The sequence below is a fragment of the Malaclemys terrapin genome, chromosome 1 (genome assembly GCF_027887155.1).
Source record: "Malaclemys terrapin pileata isolate rMalTer1 chromosome 1, rMalTer1.hap1, whole genome shotgun sequence".
NCBI lineage: Eukaryota > Metazoa > Chordata > Testudines > Emydidae > Malaclemys > Malaclemys terrapin.
Window position 1 is genome coordinate 35,899,764 of NC_071505.1, and position 27,077 is coordinate 35,926,840.

The 27,077-nt window shown below is 40.8% G+C and overlaps 1 protein-coding gene and 1 long non-coding RNA gene across 6 annotated transcripts in view; one reads left to right on the top strand and one right to left on the bottom strand.

The window, feature by feature from the left end:
- The window catches only part of BRD1 (bromodomain containing 1), a 176,645-nt gene that overhangs the window by 21,634 nt on the left and 127,934 nt on the right, over window positions 1–27,077 (bottom strand). The window contains exon 9 of one of the 5 annotated variants that reach the window (XM_054021247.1): window positions 4,016–4,222. The exons of the other annotated variants lie outside the window; for them this stretch is intronic. Coding sequence (XP_053877222.1) covers window positions 4,206–4,222 — 17 coding nt within the window. The 3' untranslated portion in view covers window positions 4,016–4,205. Of the gene's footprint in view, window positions 1–4,015; window positions 4,223–27,077 lie in introns of those variants that run through there. 5 annotated transcript variants of the gene reach the window in all.
- On the top strand, window positions 24,277–25,605 carry LOC128833410 (uncharacterized). Its single transcript, XR_008444229.1, has 2 exons — window positions 24,277–24,445; window positions 25,283–25,605. It is a non-coding gene; the product is annotated as an uncharacterized LOC128833410 (long non-coding RNA).

Genomic DNA, 27,077 nt, shown 5'->3' on the forward strand with positions numbered 1-27,077 from the left:
TTTTAAATCAAAACTGTAAAAAACAGCCATACATGCTATAAAGGATATCAGAACACTCATTTCATAGGCAGAATTTCCTAAAGAAGTTTCTCAAGTCCTCTGTCTTATTTAAATTTTCTAATTTGCATTAGGAGATTCTTCTGTATTTTGGAAAAGTGCAACAAAATTGACAGGAAAATTATAAAAAGTAGTAAATACAAAAAAACCCTCCTTATTACATACTGCACGATAGTAAAGACAAAGGCTGATCACATGTAGAGTTAGTTGTAACTTTACCATATTCTAATTCATTTCACTACTAACTAGAAATTCCATTTCCCAAGCCTTCCCAAAGTCACTGACTAATCAGATCTTTTTGTATTAGCGCCCTATTTTATTTGATACTATCCAACTCTATCCTATGGTGTTTTCACACAGAAGCTCTTCTCAGCATAATTCTTGAAACCTCTATGTATCAAAGTATTTAGACTTGTGTAGAAAATGTAAAAAAAGCACCAATCCAATGCTTTAAAAACAGACTGTTATAGCCTGCTACCTTTATATTTAAAATATGAACAAATTAGAAATGACAAGAGATTACTTTTTCATTTTTCTTCCCATTCAGAAACTTCTAGTGTCTTTTGCAATTCTCCACTTGATCTGTCCAAGTCATTAAATATACATTTTTTAAATGTTCCTCAGTACAAAACTATGTACATGCTATAAGGAGGAAGAAGAGGAGAATAAAGTAATTATTTTATCAGTGTCATTAAGCCCTAAATAGTAAATATTAATCAACCCTTTATCATGCTCATTCTCAGCTAGTCAGTGCAGGTAGTTCCAGGAGTTTAGCCTTAATGTTGCTGAAAATTCCTTCAAAGCAAGAGTGATTTAAGAGGATGCCTATATGAAATGTTTTAGACAAAGGATATGAAGCCTTACTGAGAATGACTAATAACAGGTTTCCGCAGGTCATCCTTTCATTGTAGGATATCTGTCAGCAGGTAGACAGACCTAGTCTTAAATAAAGTTTTGCCAATTTGTTTGTTTTGCATTGTGGCCACAAACCAGAAATATAAATTACACAATGATTAAGCTACTAAAGAAGTTAACAGATGTTGGCTCACAGATCAATCCTAGGGCTGTGGGGTCAGAAGGTAAATCAGAGCTGTTTCTACAACTTAATTTATCAGATATAGGGCTGAGTTCCTAGCCCTTTAATGAACAGGAAAGCAAGAGGAAATCTGTATAAGCACCCTTGCAAGGTTACGGTAGCATAACATGCTACTGTATAATGTGGCTTAAATAAGTCTGGCCTATATGGTATCTGTGCCACCTGTAGTTGGAACTGTACATTTTCATCTGCAGGGCCTTCCTAGGATAAAGAATTTGAGTGGGTTTCATTGTTGTTTACTTCACCAACACAATATTTTTAACATTACATCTAGCAAACTTCCAACTGGGTCCAGGGCGGGTCTTTAGCAACAAAAAGAAAACAAACCCAACACACATCACAATCGTTACTGTGTTAAGATAACTTCATGATTTTATGATTTATAATTTATGATTTTACATCCTGAGTCTTCAATTCCTGACAGAAAGCGCCATAAAATAAGACTGGTCGCTAAAGTTTAATTAGAGCTGCATTATGAGACAGTTAGAATCCCCCTGGACAAGATTAAAAATCTACTTGGGGCTTAGTAGTACAATATGATCTAAGAGAGTCAAATAAAGGGAAACTCTAGAAAGTGCAATAGCACTAATCAGGAAACATTTAGCTATTTCTCTATCTTTTTGTGAAAAATTCAAATTTAACCTATTTAATCTTTAGAAGCTGTTCACAGTAATCCCACTAAATGAACACCAAATCCTAAATGACAAATAACTCCACAACATCTACTTTTCAAAAGTTAAAAAAAGGCATTTTAAAAAGAGACTGTCTCATTAAATCTTTGAAACTAAAATGGCAAGATTGTTCTGTTATCTAGTTGCAAATCTGTATTGTGACTTCATAACTGGATGATAAAATTTCATCCCCATAATTTTCTAAGTACTCCAAAGCATCTTTGACTTGTAAAAAAGAAATAAACATAGTAGTAATACCACACTTAAATTCTATTAACTGGAATTGCTTGACTATTCACCCAATGAAGCTCCCTGTCCCATGAACAAGAGGAAATCCAGGGTATGTCTATACTGCAATAAAAAAATCTGTGGCACCGAATCTCGGAACTCAGCTTCTTTGAAGGGCTCAGGTTGTGAGGCTAAGAACTGCAGTGTAGACGTTCGGGCTCAGGCTGGAGCCTAGGCTCTGATATCCTGCGAGGGGATTGGGTCTCAGAGCCTGGGCTCCACCCTAAGCCCGAACATCTATACTGCAATTTTCACCAGATAGCCCAAGCCAGAGTTAGCTAGCCTGGACCAGCCGCAGTAGTGTTGTGGATCTCCCGCAAATATTAGGCAGTTACAAGATACATCAGGACAAGGCTCTCTCCTATAAAGCACGCAGGAATCTCCTCTCAAATCCATTTGCATCTTACAAGTTCAGTCCACTAAAGAAAAGGCTTTGGAAGAATCTTAGTTTTGTCCTCCTTTGCGCTTTACAAGTCTGTAGAAAGTCTATTAAATCAGCTGTGTATGCTGTGCACTCAATTTTCAAAAGTCCATAACTTGGTCACATTAAAACTACTTTTCTTTGCAACAGGGAAAAGTTACACCTTGGTGGCAGCTATTTCCATCCACTACATCAACTTTCAACCCCCAGTTATATCAGCTATAGACCTATTCAAAGCAGTCTATACAATTTCTTTGCATTCTTTCACAAAACAGAAAACAAACCCCGCCCCCCCCAAACATTTTTAGGCAAAGACCGAGTGCAAAACTTTTCAGCCTGATAGGTGAAATTTTCAGAAAGTTTTAAACAAGTGCAAACTGTTAGCAATTTTAAGTGTAAGTGGTCACTACTGCTCCCACTCTTAATAAATAAGAGACCTTTCTAGAGACAGTACAATTTATAAGCAACATCAGTTTCCATGTGAATCACAGAGTAAACACCAGTGACATGGGTACTTCAAAATACATTTTAAAAATTTACAAAACTATAAAACAGTTTTAAACTAGAAATAAATAAATGAATTCAAATTGAATCCACTAGTTATTTCTGGGTTTCTCCGACGTTGATCATTTAGGGAAGTAAATTTTCAGCTATTATAATTATGAATACTGCAATTAAAAATAGAACACTGGCTTCAAGCCAGGTAGAATCCTGTGTACATCTAAACGTATTCAATGAAGCAGGAAGAGGTAAAATGCAGAGACGACAGAGCAGAGGCAGGGACAAGGAAAGGAAAAATACAAAAGTTTGGAGGACAATATATGTTAAGAGTATACAAAATACTACCAAAAACATACAAGGTTGTGCATTTAAGGCTGCAATCTCATTCTGAGGTTCTGTTGATACTGAAAGAACAAGCAACCAGCAGAATTCACGTAACCAATTTCCTTCCAATGCAAGTCAAGCCTTATTATGCACAGCTTGATGGATATGTAAGCATTAGTCCAGGATAAGGTGTGTTGTTATACCTGGGTACATCTGTATGCCTCTTACAGTGCATCACTGTTTAAATAAAAAATAGTTTCATACACTTTAGAAATGACTGGCTACCAAGTCCTGATCTGTGCACTTATACTGGAGAGTCAGAGCCTCTCTTAGCCAGATACTTCTTCTAATAAGTCATATTTTATAGAATTATATAAATTGTACCAAAAGTAGGTATGGGATTTTTTGGTATGCATTATTTCCAATCTCAAAGGAAGATTTGATTGGTGGGAGGGGAAGGTAGGAGGGCAAAGATGGAACATTCTTAACCAATCAGCCCTCAGAGAGCATGTTCTCTGAGTAAGGACTCTGGGGATTGGTAAAAAAAATACTGCGACCAATTTGTGTCACATATATTGTAACATGTACAACTTTATAACTTACGGAGATGGGGAAATATATTGAATGAAGAGCATAGGTTCATATATGTCAAAGACTTCCTCCAACAGTGTTCATGTTTTTTGTTTTTGTTTTAAGGATGGCTGGTGTCTCCAACATGATCCAAAATAATTACTTGAAATGTAATAGTCTTTCTGCGTTCCAAAATGATCATTTAATTGAATTCCATTCCGTGTTGAGGATAATAGAAAATAATTAGGCTCCAAAGAGATAAATACCCAGCATGATATTAGTTAATATGAGAACCTGGAAGACAGTGAAAAAGCCATTAAGTCTCACTGAAAGGAAACAAAGCTTTTAAATAAATAAGCTATCCTTGCAGCACAGTGTCCAGAGACAGTGAAAACTACACAAATGTTCCATGTACTAATACTTAACATAAGCTTCACAAGAGGCAAGACTAAAACAGAGGCTTCACTTGGATTCAGTTGCTCATTGTTGAAAAAGAAAATTACTTACATAAGAAATTGATAGCACAGAAAACAATCTTTGCAAGTGTGATACTCATCAAGAACATGGTTTTGATATTTTCTAAATTCCTTCCAATGAGAATAAGAAGACAGATGACCCTATGTTAAGAGGTTTTACACTGCCTATGCATATACCTATATACATAAAGGAATAGTCTAACCAAGTCTACAAATATTTGAATATCTCTAGTTACTGAAAACAATCGTGATAACTTTCAAACTGCATCAACGGCCTGGGAAGACATCCATAAAGTTCTCATCAAATTAGTCTCAGAGTGAGTTTCAGAAAATATGTTTGTATCAGTAAATCTTGGAGTGGACTGCAGACAGCTAAAATACACCCCTCAAGTTCAGAGCACACTGGTGAATCTCACAGCATGTCAGAGTCCAGAGAACCTCAAACAGAGGTGGCAGACAAATCAGAACAAGTTACTGTAATCTTGAAGAGGGTACCCAAGAGCTGGGATGAAGAAACAATGCTTAAGAAATGAATTTTCAATTTTTGCCCATAATTTTGACAACAGTTCAAAGAAAGGAGAGAAAGCTCAGAATGAGCCCGTGATGTAGGGATGTTGGTAACCTACATACTGTACAACAGAATCCTTTCAGTTTCTAAATGGGAAATTCAGTCAATACACTCAACAAACAACAATTTGAATGATCATAAAAGTGCTTATTTTAGGTATATTTCTTAGAAAGAATGCTTAAAAATTCATCCTATTTCCAATTATATCTACAGTAACTCTGAAATTGTAAGAAAAGTCCCTAACTCACCAGGATTGTTCTGTAAAAACAATATGTTTTGAGCTGCACACTTCTAGATGAAAACTAATCAACTGCTCAGATTGCATCTTCCAAAGGACAGGATTATGCTCAGACAACAAACAAAATTAAAATGTATATCTATCGATCTACAGATATACAGATAGATAGATATAGTTAGGAGACAACACCTACGGAAAACTTTCAAAAACATTCCAGAAAAAAAGTGGTGGAAGAGAAACAGAAAATGTAGAATATGCAAGCAGAAGGGTCTTAAATACAGAATGTTTTAAAAGGGTTTTCCAGGAGGCTGCGCCAACAGGAAAGTAAGTACTTGTGATGTCAGGGACATACAGTATAAACCATGAAAAGCACACACAGCTCAGAGGAGTTTAAAAACTTTATAATTTGAGTTCATTTAAGTCAGCTCAAGTTTGCATGGCCTATGACAGGCAACAATAAATACAAATGTAACTTATCTATCTATATAGATTGCAGGCTTTTACTATGTATTTTACATTGAGATGTGGCTCAGATAAAATAAAAGACTCACCTAAGGGGCTGTTAATATTTAGGATAATCTATGCCAGGATGCAGTGAAAGTAAACAGTGTAAGAAGATTTAACACCAGAATGGGGGCCCGTATCTCTGAATTATGATAAAATACAAATATTAAGTACGGGTTTCTGCAAAAAGAACTGGAAAAAAACTAAGTTGTACCCTTGGTAATTTCCATTCTAAATTTTCCACATTTTTATAAAAACAACATCTAAACTGTATTTATACATACCTGTATGTTTTCGCAGACTAGAACCAACATAATCTATTCCCATTTTGGTGCACTGATGTAGAATACTCACATTTTAATGGGAGCCATTAGCTGGAAAAATAGGACTTACCTGTTAATATCTTCTTATATCAAGTGCCCAGAATTCTTCATTAGATTAGATGAGCCTAGCAGTCTCAGAGCTGTCCGACAGGACCTGCTTTGCCCACATCCTCAATTTCCCCTTATGAATGGTTCTTCTGGAATTGTCGTTTTAATTAATTTAAAAACATAACATTTCCAACTAGAACTCCAATATCTGTTTTCCACAAAGGAAAATAGAAGTTCATCATAAAAGGGAAAGTCTGATTGCTGGACATGGTACCTAGAGGAAAACTAACTGACAGGTAAGTAAAATTTTACTCCCTTATGAAGACATGCCCAGCAATTCTGTATTACTGGTAAATAACTAAGAAAATCCAAGTTTCTGAGAGGAAAAAAAATACACAATATATAAAAACAATATACATTTTTAAAGCTTTTAATTTCTGCATCGTGGAGAATCTCACACTTTAAGATAGTCACAATATGACAGCAAATCCAATGTCCAGTGTATGGCAAAGGTGGGAATGGTAATCCAGATAGCTGCAGTTTAGATTTCTTCAGATTAAAAGGTTGGAGTGGTTTAGTAAACTCCAGTTCCTTAAAATAGCTAGTTGTGTCTCGTATGGCTTGCAGATGAACCTGAGGTGTGCAACCAACATAGTTTCTTCTTCAGGTAGCAATCTGAGCAAAAATTGAAGAGGACATTTCTCTGCAACTTTTGAAAGTGTACATATTTGAAACAGTTCATACAACAATCTTATCTTAGTGAAAAGCACAGTACTGATTTTCTGTGAATAGTAACCCCAGATCCAATATTTTGCTGAAGATGACTGCAACTTGGAAAAAAAATAAAAAAAAAAGTCCTATAGAAAATACTCCAAAAAGTTTTAAAGTTCACACAGTTAGTTAGTCACTGCATGGCAGGTTTTCAAATGAAACATTCCTTGATTGCCCAGGAATTAATCAGCACTTAGTGCATGAACGAATGGATAACTTTGTGTTAAAAATCAGACTGAACCACAATGCTCAATGTTATCACTTGTACTTCTAATGAATTGACACTCAGACCTAATTAGAAGCTTTCCTGTAAGAGCTGAAGAATCTGCAGGTTGTTAATCTTCCTGGGCCCAAAATCCTTTTCTTTGCACAAGTACATGTATTTTATCCAATTTGGGGCATAGGCCCTTTCTTCATAACAGCAGGATGTTAACTCCTGCCTCTGTATTCTCTTTGAGGTTTATCCTTCCTAAAGCTAGTATGATGGGAAGCTGTGCCTGATTGGCAGCTATACTGGTTCCAGCACTGAAAATTCTCCCAATTTGAGACAGCACAACCTGCAAGACCAGTTTGGGACTACCGGACTGATTCATGACACTATTTTGTTCTCTGATAAAAGATAATTTTAAAATGAATGCTTCTGTATTTTTCCTACTATTGTTACATGTAATATCTGAAGTGCCTATCACTGATCAATACATTTTTCCAACACACTTACTTTGTGCATTTGACAGCATTTTGTGTACTGTTTCCTCTGTGTAGTTAGTTTTGTCTTTTGTTCATGAAGAGATTTCTCACAGTTACATAGGAGAGAAGAATCATTTTTTAATAAAACAAACATGACTGTGGCTGGGGGTTTTATGGGCAGGTGTACTACCCGAAACTACTTTCAACTTATATTTTGAAAATAGATTTTAAGTTGATGGTGTCCTTTTAACACACTGTTTGAGAGCAGAATCAATGGCAAGACAAAGAAGAACAGATCTGTGACAACTATTTTTGTTTCTCCTGGGTCTCAGTTCCCTGATCTATTCTCTTAGCTGTGGTCATGGGAGGTCTAAATTTTGGGGTAACCCATCTGTTCCAACTAAAAGGTTTCTTGATATAAATGCCATTTGTCCAATATGCAGCAAGTAAGCCAGTCTGCCTATGTTTCTGTTTAATATTCACTGCTTAAACTGAGACTACATATACCTCTGCCCACTGGAATGAAGTAGATGCAGATGCTTCCTGTAAGTTTTAAATAGAAGATGGTGACTTCTTAATGACAGCTTTGTAGTTGGCTCTGGAAAGCATGTGTGCTCCGCCTTATGTTCAAGAAAGTTTATGCTTTGTATTACTTTCTGCAGAATCCATGACTCCTGCCTGGATGTTCAGTATCTTCACTCTGTCCCACATTTAAGGCTGTGATAATTTCCTTTGGATAATACAAAAGCAAACAACACACTGTAGTTCATTTACCAAAGCTTAGAATTTTTTTTACCATCCTTTACATACTGTCCTTCTAAAACAAAGTTTTACCCTGCAATTGTCTTTGATATGGCCACACATATAACCTTGTGCAAGGCACCACTTAAGCCTGCCGAGACGACTGAATGCAGAAACTGCAAGAAGGATGTGGCTTACATTTTCTTATTTTAACTCACACTATGAACCTTTAACGTGAACGTGGTATTGGACAGAACTGCTCCGCCTAAAAGCACACCCAGAATCACCACGAAGTGAGTAATTCTCTCAGATGGGAGAAGGATGACTTTCTGCTGGTTTAATCACTGGCCTGGGGATTTCTCTCTCTTTGAGAAGTATGACTCCTTGCAACAGCCTTCCCGTGTGATCCAGCTGTGATGAGAATGTGACACAAAATACAGGTATACATGGAATTGCTTTGACATCAGGGAGATGACTACAACATACAATAATTTGTAAAGAGCCTGTGGGCTAATAAGTTGAAGGGAAGAGGGCTGTATATTGATACCCTCTATATTGCAAGTCTAGGTAATTCCAGTGTTTACCATCGCATCCACATTCAACAGATGTCTCACAAACAAATCCACTGGTAATGTTGGTGGGGAAATGGAGAACCCCATGAAGTGCACTTTCATAAACTTTAATATTTTCATCTCTATCTAAACATGATTTTGGGTGCTGACCTTTCATCACCGGATTTGAGCTCCAGTAACTTTTCCAGAGGCACAGAGAATCAATACTGGCACCAAAAACCAGAACCCAGGTCTCCAAATCTTATTTAGGTATTTTAAAAATGTCAACAAGTGCCCAAGATCCTCTGATCCATCTGGGAAACAAAACAAAAAGGCCCTGAAAAGTGCGTTTTTCTGTATTGGCATTTGTGGAAGAATGATTTAAGTCCCGCTTGGCTACAGTTTCCCTTGTTCCTATTCCACAATTTTCACAAGCCATATGAGAAATCTTGTCTGGTGTTTCTGATTGTAAGATTGAAATTAATCCTTGTCCAAGGAGATGCTTGTGTAGTAACCTGGAAGTTTGGAGGATATGCTTTTCCTTTTCATCAACACGTTCTACAACAGACTTGAATGCTTCCTTCCCAGTAAGAGGATGAAAATCTTTTTGGACACATAACAAGTCTCTATGGGGGAATGCAACATAAGGAAGGCTAATAGCTTGACAAAATCAGGGAGATGGACAGGTCAAAGAGAGCCCATGAAAATGACAGCTCTCAATCCCTCTCTCCAAAACCTCTCAAAAAAACAGTAAAGTTCCTTTCTTCCCCTTCTTTTCTAGTCAAGCTACTCCAAAAGATGTCCGGAGGGCTCATCTAGCCACTCTCTTGTTCTTTAGAGGAGTGTGTTGAAGAAGCTATATCACCTAATAAGGACATAGAAAGGTATATCATAATCTTAGAACTACAATTTGTGAGGATGGATGTGCTGTGGCAGGAGAATGGCTGCCACTCGTCTTTTGGCCACAATGAGCTGCTTCTAGCAAGAAAGGAAGCCAAAAATGTTCAAAATTTATTCCAAATAGGGATTAATAATCACCACTTATGAAGAAGTGGTAAACAAAATGTTGAAAAGATGACAAAGCAAAAAAGAGAGCTCTATAGATTGCCTGATCCACAACTTCTGATGCAGTCTGAAAGTAAAAGATGGCTAGACCCTGTATATAATAGGAACATTTTCTAAAAGTGAATCATGTTTGCTAACAATGATTCAGACCGATCAATTATTGCCACAGACAATTTGCCACCAGAGGTTAACTGTGTTGATCATATCTGCTTTGAGCATGGTTAAAAACTACTAAAAACCCCAGCAGCATCTGGCAACATGTCTATGCTGGGGCTCCCAATGTTGCTAACACTGGTACTAAGAAAATGTCTCTAGAGTTCACAGAGTTTTAGTTATGGCTTTGCAAGAGAACACACATTTCAATGAATTCTAGTTATTAAAATAAAACAAGTTTTAAAAAAATTATACAGATCTTCTGTATAAAATTTGCAAGAAAAAAAACGCACCATGAACAGAAAAATAGAAACTACCGTATATCTGTCCATTTTACATTTACTTCAGTTTGTACTGATACCCAACTATTATACATCACACATCAAAAATGCATATATTTTAAGAATGTATTTGATCTCTGAGGTATGGGGTAATGTACAAAACACCTTCTGTGCTGCCAAAATTTAAATGGACATCTGAAGCAAGCCATGTACAGTATAAAAGCTGCATTTTATCAAATAATATGGAAATTTATCCTCTCAGCATATACAGATAAAGCACATGGGTTGACTTCCTGAGTTTCAGTTAAATATTTCTAACACTTTATGATTAAAAAAAAAACATTTTTGTTGGTGTATGCAATTGATAGTCCTTTTTGGTTATTCTAACTATCCTTCTCAAAGCCAATTTCAAATATTCTTCACTTTTTCAAGAATACTTATCTTACAAATAACTAGAGTTTTAAAGTTATATTTTTCTGTTTTGGTATAACACTATATTCTTCTCTTTATTTCAATGTATTACTAATAAAAAGAAGCAGCACTTATCAAGGGCTTGATACCACTGATGTAACTAAAAGTACACTGACAGAAGTTTCCCTATTAATAAAAATAAAACAGCCTATTACAGAAAATAAAATCTAAACTCTACTCTGCCTACTCCCATAAACATCATATTGCCATCACTGATCCATCTCCCCAAAAGCCTCTGTAAAGAAAAAGGCCTTGCAGTGTACCCTGAAGATCGACTGATAGGAGTTATTTTGGATCATACTTGGAAGTCAGTTCCAAAGCTGTGGCCCCCTCACAGACAGCATACTATTAGCACTGCCACATTCATACCAACAAGGCTCTAATTCAAGCACTAAAGATGATTGCAGCAGTGGTAGCATGGGAACTAAATTATTTTACTGCTTACCAGAAAACTAACTCTCATCTGCAGTGTGTAATAGTGAGGTAAACAGGTTAAGGATGACCTGGAGAAGATTTATTTAAAAAATAAATTATTGTAAATGAAGAGTGACACTTTAAAAATAATTTTTTTCTTGTTTTTATATATTAGAAATAAGAATGAAACTTTGGTCTTCCCTCATTATGCTGGAGAACTCCTTAGGGGTCTCAAGAGATGTTTATTGTAAGCTATCGCACCTGAAAGAATGGGGGTTTTGCATCCTTAATATTCATTCTCTGAAATGTTCATCAGGTATAAAATATATACGTGGGTTTTTTGTTTGTTAACAAACTGATTATAAATCCCTTCCTTTTTGCTCAGCTGAAATGTATCTTGAAAGGGCTTTCAGTTCATCACCTAAATCAATCGCATCAATATCGCGCATGTCATCGTGTGTCAACACTGTCTGTAGTGCACTGCATTGCTGGTGTAGGTCATCTTCACGTATAGTGAGGAGTTTAGGAATACCATACAACATCCCAAAATATACTGCTGTGTTCCTTGAGCTGCATAAAACGTTCAACTGACTGTATTGCACAATCTAGCACCTGATTAAAGAATTCAACTTTGAATTGTTGTTTGAGGTCTCTTATGGGATTATCCCGTGCCTCGTAATCAAAATGTCGTCTTCTTCGGTGACTCTTGTATTCCTGAATGGGTGGAAAAATACCTTCAGTGTGAAGTTCCTTTGCCAATTTCTGTGCACTCTTCAGAACATTCTGAAATCCCTCATCTGACCGGTAAGACTGTAGATATGACTTTGCTTTGTCCAGTTGTTCCATTGCTCCAGATATATCAAGGTCAACACCTTGGAGTCTCTTGCTTACAACATTTATTTCAAACAGTATGTCATGCCACAACACTAAGACACACAGAAAGAAGTTATGTATGTTTCTGGTGATTCAATTTCCCTCTGCCACTGTTCTCCCACGAATAGTTCCTGTCATAGCATTATCCTCCATAATGGCAACTATAGCAACATCTATCTTCCCAATTTAGTGTTCGATAGACTTTATCGCCTCCACTCGACTTTTCGTGTGGCACTCAGTGGTTTCAGTGTCAGAGAGGATTTTCCCAGATGTTGCTTCAAAATTTGCCATCAATGAGTTGATGCACAGAAAAATACATAGATGCTTAGAATTACATTAAAAAATTCAGCAGCCTCACTAGAAGCTGATGCTGCATCACTGACCACCAAGTTCAATAAATGCAAACTGCCTGGGACAAAAAAAGCTCGAGGGTTTAACTCTCCGATCCGTGTCTGCATTCCTCTGTTCTTTCCTCTCACGTTGGCACCATTATTGTAGCCCTGACCTCTCATGTGAGCTATTGCAATTCCCGTATCTTCTGGCTTTTTAAGAAGCACATATGTCATACCAGCTCCTGTAGTATCATCCATGTCAATAAATTCTAGAAAATGCTCTCTGACAGTCACCATTGCAGGGACATTTTCACTAGGTTCTGTTGTTGTTACAAAATGCACCATTAAAGTCATTTGTTCAATATGGCTGATGTTAGGTGTGCAGTCCAGAATAACAGAGTAATATCTTGCTGACTTCAGATCTGCCACAATCTTGTGTTTGACTTGTGTTGCCAGTAAATGTATGATCTCATTTGTAATTGTTTTTCCAAGGTAGTGGTGTGTGTACATTTCTTGGGTGGTGACTCTTCTTAGATGCTCCTGGAGTCCAGCATCAAACTCAGCCATCAGCTCCACAATTTACAGAAGTTTCCATTGTTTGGCACATACAGCTGATCTGAAGTGCCACGCAGTGCTAGGTTTTGGGTAGCAAGCATTCTCACAATGGCAATGAGCCTTTGCAGAACATTTTGCCAGTAAAGAAACTCTGATGCAATCTTCTCTTGATGCTGATCATCTATGGTGGCCTTTAAGCTTAGTCTTATCTCAAGCTCTTTCCACCTATGGAATGCTCTCTGGTGATTTGCTGCCTTCTCATGGCATGCCAGATTTCTAGCAAGATTTTTTCAGTCCTCTGTTCCTGTAGAACCCAATGTGGCTGAAACATTAGACTGGAAGAGTTTGCAACAAAAACAGTATGCAGCATTCTGGGTTTATGAGTAAATAACCCATGGCCTCTCCACTTTGTCACCATTGGGGATTTCATGTCAGTAATGTGTTGGATGGAAACTTCTATTTTCATTGTCTTTGGGGAACATGAAGTTTTTCACTTGCTGTGGCCCATGCAGTACAAGGAAGTCTCTCAGGCTACTGCTCAAGTGGGTCCACAGTCCTGGATCATCTAGACTTAAGGAATTAAACTCAGTAGTAGCTGTTTCTTGCACCTCTACCACACTCTTCTCTGGTCTACACTTTTCTTCAGGAATGTGCATGGTTACATCCATTTGAGACGGAGATATGGATGCTGCAGTAGTTGCCAGGTTACCTGCACTCTGACTAACTGGAAGATCAGGCATCTCCTCACCACTCACATCCTCACTGGGACCGGAAGGCTCACCATGAACATTTGTGTCTATGTATCTCAGGAGAGCTCCTTCCTGCTTAGATAGAAAAAGCTTCCTTTGCTTTCTTTCTTTTTCTGAATGCTGCCCCAAAGGGGTGTTTTCTTCTTTCACTCATGACTGCTGTTCTGTGCCAGCTATAGTGGCTCTCAACACTCAATTGAAGGAGACAAATAAGCAGGCTGGTAGCAGGGCCTGAGTGAGGGAAGATATCAGCGTCTTAAGGGCCTAACTGGCTCATACTTCTTCAGCTGACTGCCTGTTCTCCTCAAGTGGGTTCAGGGAAGCAGCAGGAAACAGGAAGCTCCCTGAGAAACTGGTGTTAATCAGTCCAGGCTCCTGGGGGTGCGAGAGAGGTACATAAGAGGCTCCTCCTCCTCTCTCCCCCTGCAGCTCCTGCTGCTTTCTGTTATTCCTTCTCATCTTTTCTCTTGCCTGCCTAGGTCTCTTGTGCCCTCCTTCCTCCAGCACAGCATTCCACCATCTCTGTGCATCTAGAGCAGAGAGAATACATATACACCAGCAGCAGACAATTTTCTACACTCTGGGTCCTAGAGACCCCTCACAATCTGGCACATGAGGCAGCTGCCTTAGTTCACCTCATGCTAAGGCCAGCCCTGGGTCTTGAAAATGCAGTTATTTGGGATCAAGATGTGACAGCATACCCCCATTTCATGAGCGTTATATTCACCTCCACAATTCACTGGCTTGTATACCTTCACAGGAACAGGGCAATTCTCAATTCACTCTTTATATTCCATTTGCACCACAAAATAATAAATAGCAATTAAATAGCACAGCTGAATTCACCTAGATGCCCACAGTATTTTACTACTTACCATAAAACTAAATTTAGCTAAAAAAACTGAAGACATAAGTGGGTATCAAGGGCAAAAAATTCCAGTAATGCTTGAAAATCTAAAGGATCACCACAACCTGTAGAATCAAGAAACATGAAATTTCTTACGATTACAAAATTATTTAAGTTACAATGATTTAAGAAAATATAACTCAACTCTAGTAAGTTTTCAGAGGGTCAATAATTAACAAGTCTTGAAAAATAATCTACCTTAGAAAATATTTTCAAAAAGGTAAAGAAGTTAAAAAACTATAGTGAGAACAATTTTTGAAATGTTAGGCTGTATACTTATTTATGTATACACATATTTCACAAGCCTTCAAACAAAATAGAAAACTATCTACACATTCGCGTATCGGTACACAGAATTCCCCTGATTTATGCTGCTTTAATCTTATGACTTTAATAATTTAAATCAAGAAACAAAAAAAAATGTAATTATTATTTAAAAGATAAAAATACTGCCTACTACTAAGAATCTTTAAAAATGAAATAAATACCAAAGGAGCATAACTTAAATATAAATGCCATTGAACACATTGTTTGACATAAAGGTTAACTTTTTCCCCCCATATTTACTAAGTACTATAAATTTTCACTGTTTTAACTAAATCAATTTTGATAAACAAGTTTTGATAAATTATTGGGTGTACTAGAATTCTTCATCTAAAACTTCAAAAAGGCATTAGAGGACAAAGCAAACATGAAATTATTGAGCATATGTCTGTGTTATGGTTTTTTTTGTTTTCTTGCAAATTGGTCTCTTTTTGCCCAGGGGAACCAAGCCACTTTAAAAAAAAACTGTAATAGAAACGTTTTGGTTTTAGCCATAACTAACTTCGTTTTTAGCCAGTTGGGGATTGGTCCTGCTTTGAGCAGGGGGTTGAACTAGAACCCTGATATTCTATGATAACTAAACACCAGAGCTGGCTGGAAAATTTCAGAAGGAATGCTTTTCTATTGGAAAACACAAATTCATAAAAATAAACATTTCTATTAGAAACCTGCCTGACTTCCTGCCAGCTTGCTTGCCTGGTTCCTCAGCAGACCAGTCTCCCAAGCTCTTCAGAGTACCAGGATCTCTAGCTCCCTGTCATCTCAGCAGGTGGGCTGGCCCAGAGCAGGGGCTCTCAGGGTTTCCAAGTTGCTTGGCTCCTAAGCTCCCCACCTCAGGATCTGCTAGGACTATATTCAGCTCAGGGAGCCTTGGAAACGTTTAGAAAAAGTCAAAATTAAATGCCATTTCGACTGTTTTTAAAATGAAAAATTGGAATTCCCATTCTGCTGGAAATTTAATTTTTGTTCAGTTTTGAAATAATTTTTTTAAATTTTAATTTAAGAATTTCCTGTGGAACAGGAATTGTTGTTTCCAGCCAACTCCCCTAAGGATTTAAATGGCTGAATTTCATATCAGACTTTCTAAAAGAAGCTCTTTTATTTCACAACAATGGCCATCTTTAGAGAAAAGAAAAGAAATTAAATTTTCTAAGAGTATTTATTTTTAATTCAAGGTAAGAGGATCCAAGAAGTGCATCAGCAGTTTTAGCAGACAGGAATTTTACTGTTATCTGATAAACGTTTCCTTTCCAAATTTCGACACTGGGACACATAATTACATGTTAAGCTATCTTGGAATGTTAAATCAATTGATTCTTCCAATTAGCTGCACATAACTTAGTGCTTCAAAATTTACCAAAAGGGAATCAACATATGACCTTATATATACATGTGCAACTTCATTTCTTTATCCGAGGCATAGGGAGCTTTATACTGCATAGGTAAGATCAGCATTTGAACCAAAGTCTTTTGTGGTTGGAGGTGAACAAATATTCTTGCATTTTAAACCAGCCCCAAGTCAAACAAACACACCAAGACAAGACAAGACAACCTCCCTTTGCTTTAAAAAACAAAACAAAACAAAAAATGAAAAATCCACAGATGAAGCTGAATAAAAATGAAGATGTCACTAGACTGGACAGGCTGCGGGTCAAATTTCAACAATATCAACACAGAGTATTAGCTTTAAAATTTGTTTTATATATGCATGTCTTTTTACCATGTTATGTGTTATAAATTTCATGGCCCAAGACTTAAGTGTTTGTTTACACCAATAAATAGGGCCCTACTAAATTCACAGTCCATTTCAGTCAATTTCACAGTCACAGAATTTAAAAAATCGTAAATTTCATGATTTCAGCTATTTAAATCTGAAATTTCACGGTGTTGTAATTGCAGGGGTGCTGACCAAAAAGGAGTTGGGCGGGAGGGGTCACAACGTTATTGTGGGGGGGAGGAGGTTGCAGTACTGCTATTCTTACTTCTGCACCGCTGCTGGCGGCGGCACTGCCTTCAGAGCTGGGCAGCTGCAGAGCGGCAGCTCACAGCCAAGAGCCCAGCTCTGAAGGCAGAGCTGGTGCCAGCAGCAATGCAGAAGTAAGGATGGCATGGTATGGTATTGCCACCCTTACTTCAAAATTATCTGGACAAATTGGAGAAATGGTCTGAGGTAAACAGGATGAAGTTTAACAAAGACAAATGCAAAGTGCTCCACTTAGGAAGGAACAATCAGTTTCACACATACAGAATGGGAAGAGACTGTCTAGGAAGGAGTACGGCAGAAAGGGATCTAGGGGTTATAGTGGACCACAAGCTAAATATGAGTCACCAGTATGATGCTGTTACAAAAAAAGCAAACGTGATTCTGGGATGCATTAACAGGTGTGTTGTGAGCAAGACACGAGAAGTCATTCTTCCGCTCTACTCTGTGCTGGTTAGGCCTCAACTGGAGTACTGTGTCCAGTTCTGGGCACCGCATTTCAAGAAAGATGTGGAGAAACTGGAGAGGGTCCAGAGAAGAGCAACAAGAATGATTAAAGATCTTGAGAACATGACCTATGAAGGAAGGCTGAAAGAATTGGGTTTGTTTAGTTTGGAAAAGAGAAGACTGAGAGGGGACATGATAGCAGTTTTCAGGTATCTAAAAGGGTGTCATAAGGAGGAGGGAGAAAACTTGTTCACCTTAGCCTCTAAGGATAGAACCAGAAGCAATGGGTTTAAACTGCAGCAAGGGAGGTTTAGGTTGGACATTAGGAAAAAGTTCCTAACTGTCAGGCTGGTTAAACACTGGAATAAATTGCCTAGGGAGGTTGTGGAATCTCCATCTCTGGAGATATTTAAGAGTAGGTTAGATAAATGTCTATCAGGGATGGTCTAGACAGTATTTGGTCCTGCCATGCGGGCAGAGGACTGGACTCGATGACCTCTCGAGGTCCCTTCCAGTCCTAGAATCTATGAATCCTTTCTTCTGGTGACACTGGCAATAGAATGTCTGGGCCTAACTGGGTAAAGAATGTGAGCGAAGCCAAACAGCAAAAATTAAGATGTTTGTACACCAATGCGAGGAGCCTAGGGAACAAAATGGAGGAACTAGAGTTACTGGTGCAGGAAGTGAAACCAGATATTATAGGGGTAACAGAAACATGGTGGAATAGTAGTCATGACTGGAGTACAGGTATTGAAGGGTATGTGCTGTTTAGGAAAGACAGAAAAAAGGCAAAGGTGGTGGAGTAGCATTGTACATCAATGATAAGGTAGACTGTAAAGAACTAAGAAGGGATGAAATGGATAAGATAGAGTCTGTCTGGGCAAAAATCACATTGAGGAAGAAAGCTAATAGAGCCTCCCCTGGGATAGGGCTTGGGGTGTGCTATAGACCACCAGGATCTGATTTGGCTATGGCTAGAGACCTCTTTAAAGTTTCTAATGAAGTAAATACTAATGGGAATTGTGTGATCATGGGAGACTAACTTCCCAGATATAGACTGGAGGACAAGTGCTAGTAGTAATAATAATAGGGCTCAGATTTTCCTGGATGTGATAGATGATGAATTCCTTCACCAAGTAGTTGCTGAACCAACAAGAGGGGATGCCATTTTGGATTTGGTTTTGGTGAGTAGTGAGGACCTCATAGAAGAAATGGTTGTAGGGGACAACCTTGGTTCGAGCGATCATGAGCTAATTCAGTTTAAACTAAATGGAAGGATAAACAAAAATAGATCTGTGACTAGGGTTTTTGATTTCGAAAGGGCTAACTTTAAAAAATTAAGAAAATTAGTTAGGGAAGTGGATTGGACTGAAGAGCTTGTGGATCTAAAGGCAGAGGAGGCCCGCAATTACTTCAAGTCAAAGTTGCAGAAACTATCAGAAGCCTGCATCCCAAGAAAGGACAAAAAAAATAGGCAGGAATTGTAGACCAAGCTGGATGAGCAAGGATTTAAGAGGGGATTAAGAAAAAGCAGAATGCCTACAAGGAGTGGAAGAAGGGAGGGATCAGCAAGGAAAGCTACCTTATTGAGGTCAGAACATGTAGGGATAAAGTGAGAAAGGCCAAAAGCCATGTAGAGTTGGACCTTGAAAAGGGAATTAAAACCAATAGCAAAAGGTTCTATAGCCACATAAATAAGAAGAAAACAAAAAAAGAAGTGGGACCGCTAAACACTGAGGATGGAGTGGAGGTTAAGGATAATCTAGGCATGGCCCAATATCTAAACAAATACTTTGCCTGAGTCTTTAATAAGGCTAATGAGGAGCTTGGGGATAATGGTAGGATGACAAATGGGAATGAGAATATGGAGGTAGATATTATCACATCCGAGGTAGAAGCCAAACTCGATCAGCTTAATGGGACTAAATCAGGGAGCCCCGATAGTTTTCATCCAAGAATATTAAAGGAACTGGCACATGAAATTCCAAGCCCGTTAGCAAGAATTTTTAATGAATCTGTAAACTCAGGGGTTGTACCGCATGACTGGAGAATTGCTAATGTAGTTCCTATTTTTAAGAAGGGGGGGGGGGGAGTGATCCGAGTAACTACAGGCCTGTTAGTTTGACATCAGTAGTATTCAAGGTCTTGGGAAAAAAATTGAAGAAGAAAGTAATAAAGGACATGGAGGTCAATGGTAACTGGGACAAAATACAACATGGTTTTACAAAAGGTAGATCATGCTAAACCAACCTGATCTCCTTCTTTGAGACTACAACAGCACATTACTGAAAGGTGAACTGTCAGGCTAGAGGGAGGTTATTAGTGGAGTTCCTCAGGGATTGGTTTTGGGACCAATCTTATTTAATCTTTTTATTACTGACCTTGGCACAAAAAGTGGGAACGTGCTAATAAAGTTTGCAGATGACAAAGCTGGGAGGTATTGCCAATACAGAGAAGGACTGGGATATCATAAAGGAAGATCTGGATGACCTTGTAAACTGGAGTAAATGTAATAGGATGAAAATTTAATAGTGAAAAGTGCAAGGTCATGCATTTAGGGATTAATAACAAGAATTTCTTTTATAAACTGGGGATGCATCATTTGGAAGTAACAGAAGAGGAGAAGGATCTCGGAGTATTGGTTGATTACAGGATGACTATGAGCCGCCAATGTGATATGGCTGTAAAAAAATCTAATGCGGTCTTGGGATGCATCAGGGAAGGTATTTCCAGTAGAGATAAGGAGGTGTTAGTACCATTATACAAGGCACTGGTGAGCCCTCATCTGGAATACTGTGTGCAGTTTTGGTCTCCCATGTTTAAGAAGGATGAATTCAAACTGGAACAGGTACAGAGAAGGGCTATTAGGATGATCCGAGGAATGGAAAACCTGTCTTATAAAACGAGACTCAAAGAGCTTGATTTGTTTAGCCTAACCAAAAGAAGGCTACGGGGAGATATGATTGCTCTCTATAAATATATCAGAGGGATAAATACCAGGGAGGGAGAGGAATTATTTAAGCTCAGTACCAATGTGGACACAAGAACAAATGGATATAAACTGGCCATCAGGAAGTTTAGACTTGAAATTAGACGAAGGTTTCTAACCATCAGAGGAGTGAAGTTCTGGAACAGTCTTCCAAGTGGAGCAGTGGGGGCAAAAGACCTATCCGGCTTCAAGACTAAGCTTGATAAGTTTATGGAGGGGATGGTATGATGGGATAGCCTAATTTTGACAATTAATTGATCTTTGATTATTAGCAGTAAATATGCCCAATAGCTTGTGATGGGATGTTAGATGGGGTGGGATCTGAGTTACTACAGAGAATTCTTTCCTGGGTGTCTGGCTGGTGAGTCTTGCCCACATACTCAGGGTTTAACTGATCACCATATTTGGGGTCAGGAAGGAATTTTCCTCCAGGGCTGATTGGCAGAGGCCCTGGGTTTTTTCCCCCTTCCTCTGCAGTATGGGGCACGGGTCACTTGCTGGAGGATTCTCTGCACCTTGAGGTCTTTAAACCACGATTTGAGGACTTCAATAGCTCAGACATAGGTTAGGGGTTTGATACAGGAGTGGGTGAGTGATATTCTGTGGCCTGAGTTGTGCAGGAAGTCAGACTAGACGATCATAATTGTCCCTTCTGACCTTAAAGTCTATGATTCTGGACTCTTATAATTTTAGAACAAACAAACATTTAAGTATGGGTGAATAAAATTGCCTCAAGAGTTTCTGCTTGTTACAGGACAGACTGATTGGGTGACATTAGCAGAGAATTTCTTTCCTTTCAAATGTTTAAAATTAACATTTCAGAAATCCATAGATGAATGGCAAAGGAAAAAATAAGATGGGAATTATTCCCCCCCCCCCTTTTTTTTTAAAAACATATAGAAGTGCTGAAACACTTCTGACAAAAATAGGTTTTTTTTGCTTCATTTTTACATTAGTAACTGAGGCCCTATCTAAAAAGACAGACTCTGGGCTTATCTACACTCAAAATGCCATAGCGGTGCAGCTGCACCGATGCACCACTTTAGCGCTTCAGTGAAGATGCTATCTATGGAAACAGGAGGGCTTCTCCCATTAGTGTAGGTAATCCACCTCCCTGAGAATCAGTAGCTATGTCAACAGGATAAGTCCGCCCGTCAACACAGCGCTGTCTGTACCAAGAGTTAGGTCAGTATAACTGCACTGCTCAGCAAGGCAGTTATAGCAAACACAAATTGCTAGTGTAGACCAAACCTAAAATGACTGGAAAACTAAGGGAATTATGACATCACAAGAGACTGAGAACAGCCACTAAGAGGGTTAAAGGATTTTTAGACAGTGATTAAAAGAGGAGGTTACTCACCCTGTGCAGTAACTGACGTTCTTCGAGATGAGTGTCCCTGTGGGTGCTCCACTACAGGTGTTGGTGCGTCCCTGCGCCTTCGCCCGGAGATTTTTGCAGCAGTACTCATAGCGGCCACGCATGCTCAGAATCTGCCCCCCCGCTGTGACTCTAGGGTAATAGAACGCATGCGTGGCCGGTCTCCTCAGTTCCTTCTCTACCACGGAGGCCCCCCAACTCCGAAGTAGAGGGGAGGAGGGTGGGTAGTGGAGCACCCACAGGGACACTCATCTCAAAGAACGTCAGTTACTGCACAGGGTGAGTAACCTCCTCCTCTTCTTCGAGAGATGTCCCTGTGGGTGCTCCACTTTAGGTGACTTAAAAGCAGTGTATCTTAAGGAGGTAGGGACTTCGGATCTGGTAGGAACGCCGTCGAGAGTACCGCCCTGCCCAAGCGTATGTCAGATAAAGGGCCTTGAATAAGGGCATAGTGTTTAACAAAAGTATGGTCAGATGACCAGGTGGCTGCTTTACAAATGTCAGCCAAGGGGACTTTGCGTAAGAACGCGATGGAGGCAGCCAGAGATCTAGTGGAGTGTGTTCTAATGCCATCTGGAGGTGCAACCCCTTTCATCTGATAGCACAGTTGGATACGCTGGGAGATCCAGTTCGAGAGTCTCTGGGTAGAAATAGGCATGCCCTTGGAGCGCTCTGCAACAGAGACAAAAAGTCTAGAGGAGGTTCTAAAGGGTTTGGTTCTATCCAAATAGAATGACAAGGCTCTGCGAACATCTAGTGTATGCATTGAGGCTTCAAAGGAGTTTGCATGTGGTTTCGGGAAAAAAGTCGGGAGGTGTATGGGTTCATTAATATGGAATGATGAGTGAACCTTTGGAAGAAATTTGGGATGCAATCTGAGGGTAACCTTGTCTTTAAAAAATATCGTATATGGTGGATGAGCCATGAGAGCTGCTATTTCTCCTGCCCGTCTGGCAGAAGTAATTGCCACTAGAAACGCTGTTTTCATGGAGAGGTGTAAAAGGGAGCACGTGGCTAGGGGTTCGAAGGGTTGCTGAGTTAGGGCAGACAGTACCAGATGAAGGTCCCAGGGGGTGGTCGGTTGTTTAATGTCTGGATATAAGGTTTGTAGGCCCTTGAGGAAACGCTTCGTAGTAGCGTGAGCAAAGACAGACGTATCATCAATTTTGTCGTGGAAAGTCGTAATAGCAGCTAAATGGACCCTGATGGAGCTGAAAGAAAGGCCGGATCGCTTAAGGCCCAAGAGATAGTCCAATATAAACGGAAGAGGTACCGAGGTAGGAGAAAGATGTTTGGCAGAACACCAATGTGTGAATCGTTTCCACTTTTGAAGATAGGTCTTGCGAGTAGCTTGCGTTCTGCTATGTAGGAGTACCTCCTGAACTTGTTCGGAGCAATCTAATTCGCGTTGGGAGAACCACGTAGGAACCAGGCCTTGAGGTGAAGCATGGACAGGTTGGGGTGGAGAAAACGACCGTGCTGCTGAGATAGAAGGTTCGGAATAAGCGGCAGGGAGATTGGTGGTTGGATTGACATTCTGGTGAGGAAGGGAAACCATGGTTGTCTGGGCCACGATGGGGCAATGAGGATCACCTTGGCTCGATCCGTTCGTATTTTTATCAGAACCCTGTTGAGAACTGGTATCGGGGGAAACGCATAGAATAGGTTTCGGTGCCATGAGATCATGAATGCGTCCCCCAGGGAATGTTTGCCCAGTCCTGCTCTGGAGCAGAAATTGAGACATTTCTTGTTCTTTGCAGTTGCAAAGAGGTCTATTGTTGGGTAACCCCAGATGCTGAATACGTTGTGAATGGTTTTCTCGTTTATCTCCCACTCGTGGTCCCATGGGAAGCGTCTGCTCAGTTCGTCCGCTGTGGTGTTCATGATTCCGGGAAGATAAGCAGCTGATACCCGGATGTTGTTCACAATGCACCAATTCCAGAGCTTCATAGCCTCTGTGCACAGCGAATGGGAACTAGCTCCGCCCTGCCTGTTTACGTAAAACATGCAAGCAATGTTGTCCGTCATTATGCGTACGTGATGATGTTTGATTAGTGGCAGGAAGTGACGGCACGCGTTGCGAATGGCTCGAAGTTCTAGTACATTTATGTGCAGGGAGGTCTCGGTTGGTGACCATAGTCCCTGTACTGTGTGATGAGACATATGTGCACCCCACCCTGTCATAGATGCATCGGTGGTCAGAATGCGTGATGGAGCCTGTTGAAGAAACGGGACTCCAGAACAAAGGTTGGAGTGGACGGTCCACCAACGTAGCGAGTCTTTGACTGGAGTAGGCAGGGAGAGAGTCTTGTTTAAAGAATGCATATTCGGTTTGTAAACCGTTGCCAGCCACGCTTGGAAGCACCTCATGTGTAGGCGTGCATTCTGGACGACAAAAGTGCACGAGGCCATGTGACCTAGTAGTTGCAGGCAGTCTCGGGCAGTTACCTGAGGGCTGTTGCGAATAGTTGTGGTCAGTTGTTTTATGGAATTGTAGCGATCAGGTGGGAGCGATGCTAGCCCGGTCCGAGAGTCGAGGTCTGCGCCTATGAACTGAAGGTGCTGGGTGGGGCGTAATGTGGATTTGTCTCTGTTTATTTGTAGGCCGAGAGAAAGAAAGCACTCGACTGTGAGTCGTGTGAACCGGAGCGCCTCGTCGAATGTTGAAGCTTTGAGGAGGCAATCGTCGAGGTACGGAAATATTATTACCCCTTGTCTCCTGAGGTGAGCAGTGACTACAGCTAGAAGTTTGGAAAAAGCACGGGGGGCTGTAGATAGTCCGAAGGGGAGTACCCTGTATTGGAAATGTGTGGAACCAAGGGTAAATCGGAGGAAACGTCTGTGGGCCGGATGTATAGTGACGTGGAAATAGGCATCTTGTAGGACGAGGACAGAAAAACAGTCGCCCTGCTCCAGCGCTGGGATTATGGTATTGAGGGTCACCATCTTGAACTTTTGCTTTTTGATGAATCTGTTGAGCCGCCTGAGATCGAGGATTGGTCGCCATCCCCCATTTTTCTTCTCCGTTAAGAAATAATGGGAGTAAAAACCCTTCCCTCTGTGTCGCTCTGGCACGATTTCTACTGCTCCCAGATGAAGGAGATGTTGCACCTCTTGGAGGAGTAGCTGCTCGTGAGAAGGGTCCCTGAAGAGGGACGGGGAGGGTGGGTGGGTGGGAGGTAAGGAGAGGAAGGGGATGACGTATCCAATTGTAACTACCTCTAAGATCCACTTGTCGGAGGTAATCTTCCTCCATTGTTGGAAAAAAGGTCGTAGGCGGTGTCCAAAGATTGGTGTGCCGGCTGAAGTGAGGGCATTGCTTTCTAAACCCTCGACCAAGTTTTCAAATCTGCCTATTAGCTGGTGGGGGTTGAGGCGCCCCTGTAGAGTTTGGGCGACGTCGCTGGAATCTTGGTCGTGGACGTTGCGGCTGTTGCTGTTCCTGTGGTCTATGGGAAGGTTGTGTAAATGCGGGATAACGTGGCCGGTGGTATGGTTGGTATCGATATTGTCGTCTTCTTGCCGTAGGTGTCTGGAGACCTAAAGACCGGAGGGTTGTTCTGGAGTCTTTCATTGAATGAAGCACTTCATTCGTGTTAGCAGCAAAGAGTTTGTCACCGTCGAAGGGAAGATCTTCAATTGTGTTCTGAACTTCGCGAGGAAAAAAGGAAGAGGAGAGCCATGAGCCCCGTCGCATGACTATCGCTGTAGCGGTAGATCTTGCCACTGTGTTGGCTACATCGAGGGCTGCTTGGAGAGCGGTGCGTGAAATGGCTTGGCCCTCAGAAACTATAGCTCTGAACTGTTGTTTTCTTTGTTCTGGAATGTCATCAATAAAGTCCATTAACTTATTACAGTTTTTATGGTCGTATTTTGCCAGGACTGCAGTATAATTAGCTATGCGAAATTGGAGGGTGGAGGATGCATAGACCTTGCGACCAAACAGGTCCAGTCGTTTGCTATCCTTGTTAGGTGGGGCAGAACGAGAATACTGTTGTCTGGCCCTCTGGTTCGCAGCGTCCACTACCAATGAGTTTGGTGCTGGGTGGGTAAAAAGGAATTCAGAGTCCTTTGGAGAAATAAAATACTTCTTGTCCGCTTGCTTGCAGGTAGGTAGGCTTGTCGCTGGAGTCTGCCAGATGGACTTAGCGGGTTCTAAAAGGGCTGCGTTAATTGGAAGTGCCACTCTGGAGGAAGAAGGGGGCTGTAGGATGTTCGTTAGCTCATGCTGTTGTTCGGGAACCACTTCCAAGTTAATGTTCAGGTCACTAGAAACTCTCTTAAAGAGGTCCTGGAATTTTGTATATTCATCAGAGGGAGTGGGAGGAAGGGGAAGTAATGCTTCCTCCGGTGCTAACTCCGGATCTGTTGGACCAGGAGAAGGGCTAGGTTTATCCTGGGAACGTGGCTGTGTTGCCAGGCGTCTCGTGTCACTAGCATATGCATTAGGAGACGGCACTGGATCAGTGTTGCGCCTGGTCGAATGGCCACGGGGCATGTGTTCCCAAGGGTATGATGTCCATGGTGTCCAGTATTGCCATGGTGGCGGGTAGGGCATAGGTGGTGCCATCCAGGGGTTCATCCCCCAAGGGGCAGGGTCCTGAGAGTGGGATGAGGTAGTATTTCCATAGCCCTTATTGCTCTGGGTCCGGGGCTGGGAGTCATGATATGGGGAAAAAACTCCCTGTGGATCTGCTTCCTCCTCACTGGAGGAAAACTGCTCAGATCCTGACTCAGGCATCGAAACAGAATATGCATTCATGAGCGGAGACTGCAAGGTAGATGATACTAGCAGATCAGCTGTCTGGGTAAAATGAGTGAAAGCAGCTCCTGCGGGAGATGAAAGCTGAGCCGACAGAGGCTGCTGCACAAGAGCATTCCTGCGATCGGGGCTTCTGGCTGTGATCTGTGTGTCAGAATGCCCCGCAGGCGTCGGTGCCGCGGTCGGTGCCGGGCGAGAAATGTCGGGCTGCCTCGGGTGAGGCGTGCTGTAGAATGTCGGCACCGTCTCATTCGCGGTGCCGAACGGTGCCGTCCCTGAGGCAGGCAACTGGAAGCCTGATGCCTCGGCACCGGAGCTTCTCGGCGGCGCTGAAGCCTCAGGCGGCTTTTGCGCTGTTCCGGAGGAGCCTGGCTCGTGAAAATTGCTGAGGCGAGGAATCACAGGCAGAGAGATCGTTGATCTGCCTGGAGAAACTTTATGCCTCATAGTCTTGCTCGGTGAGGAAAGGTGCCCCTTTTTCGTAGATTTCTTGAGCTTTTTTGAGGGGGGGGGGCTGTGTCGGGTAGCGGAGCCGGCTTCAATGCCTGGGTCTGAAACTGA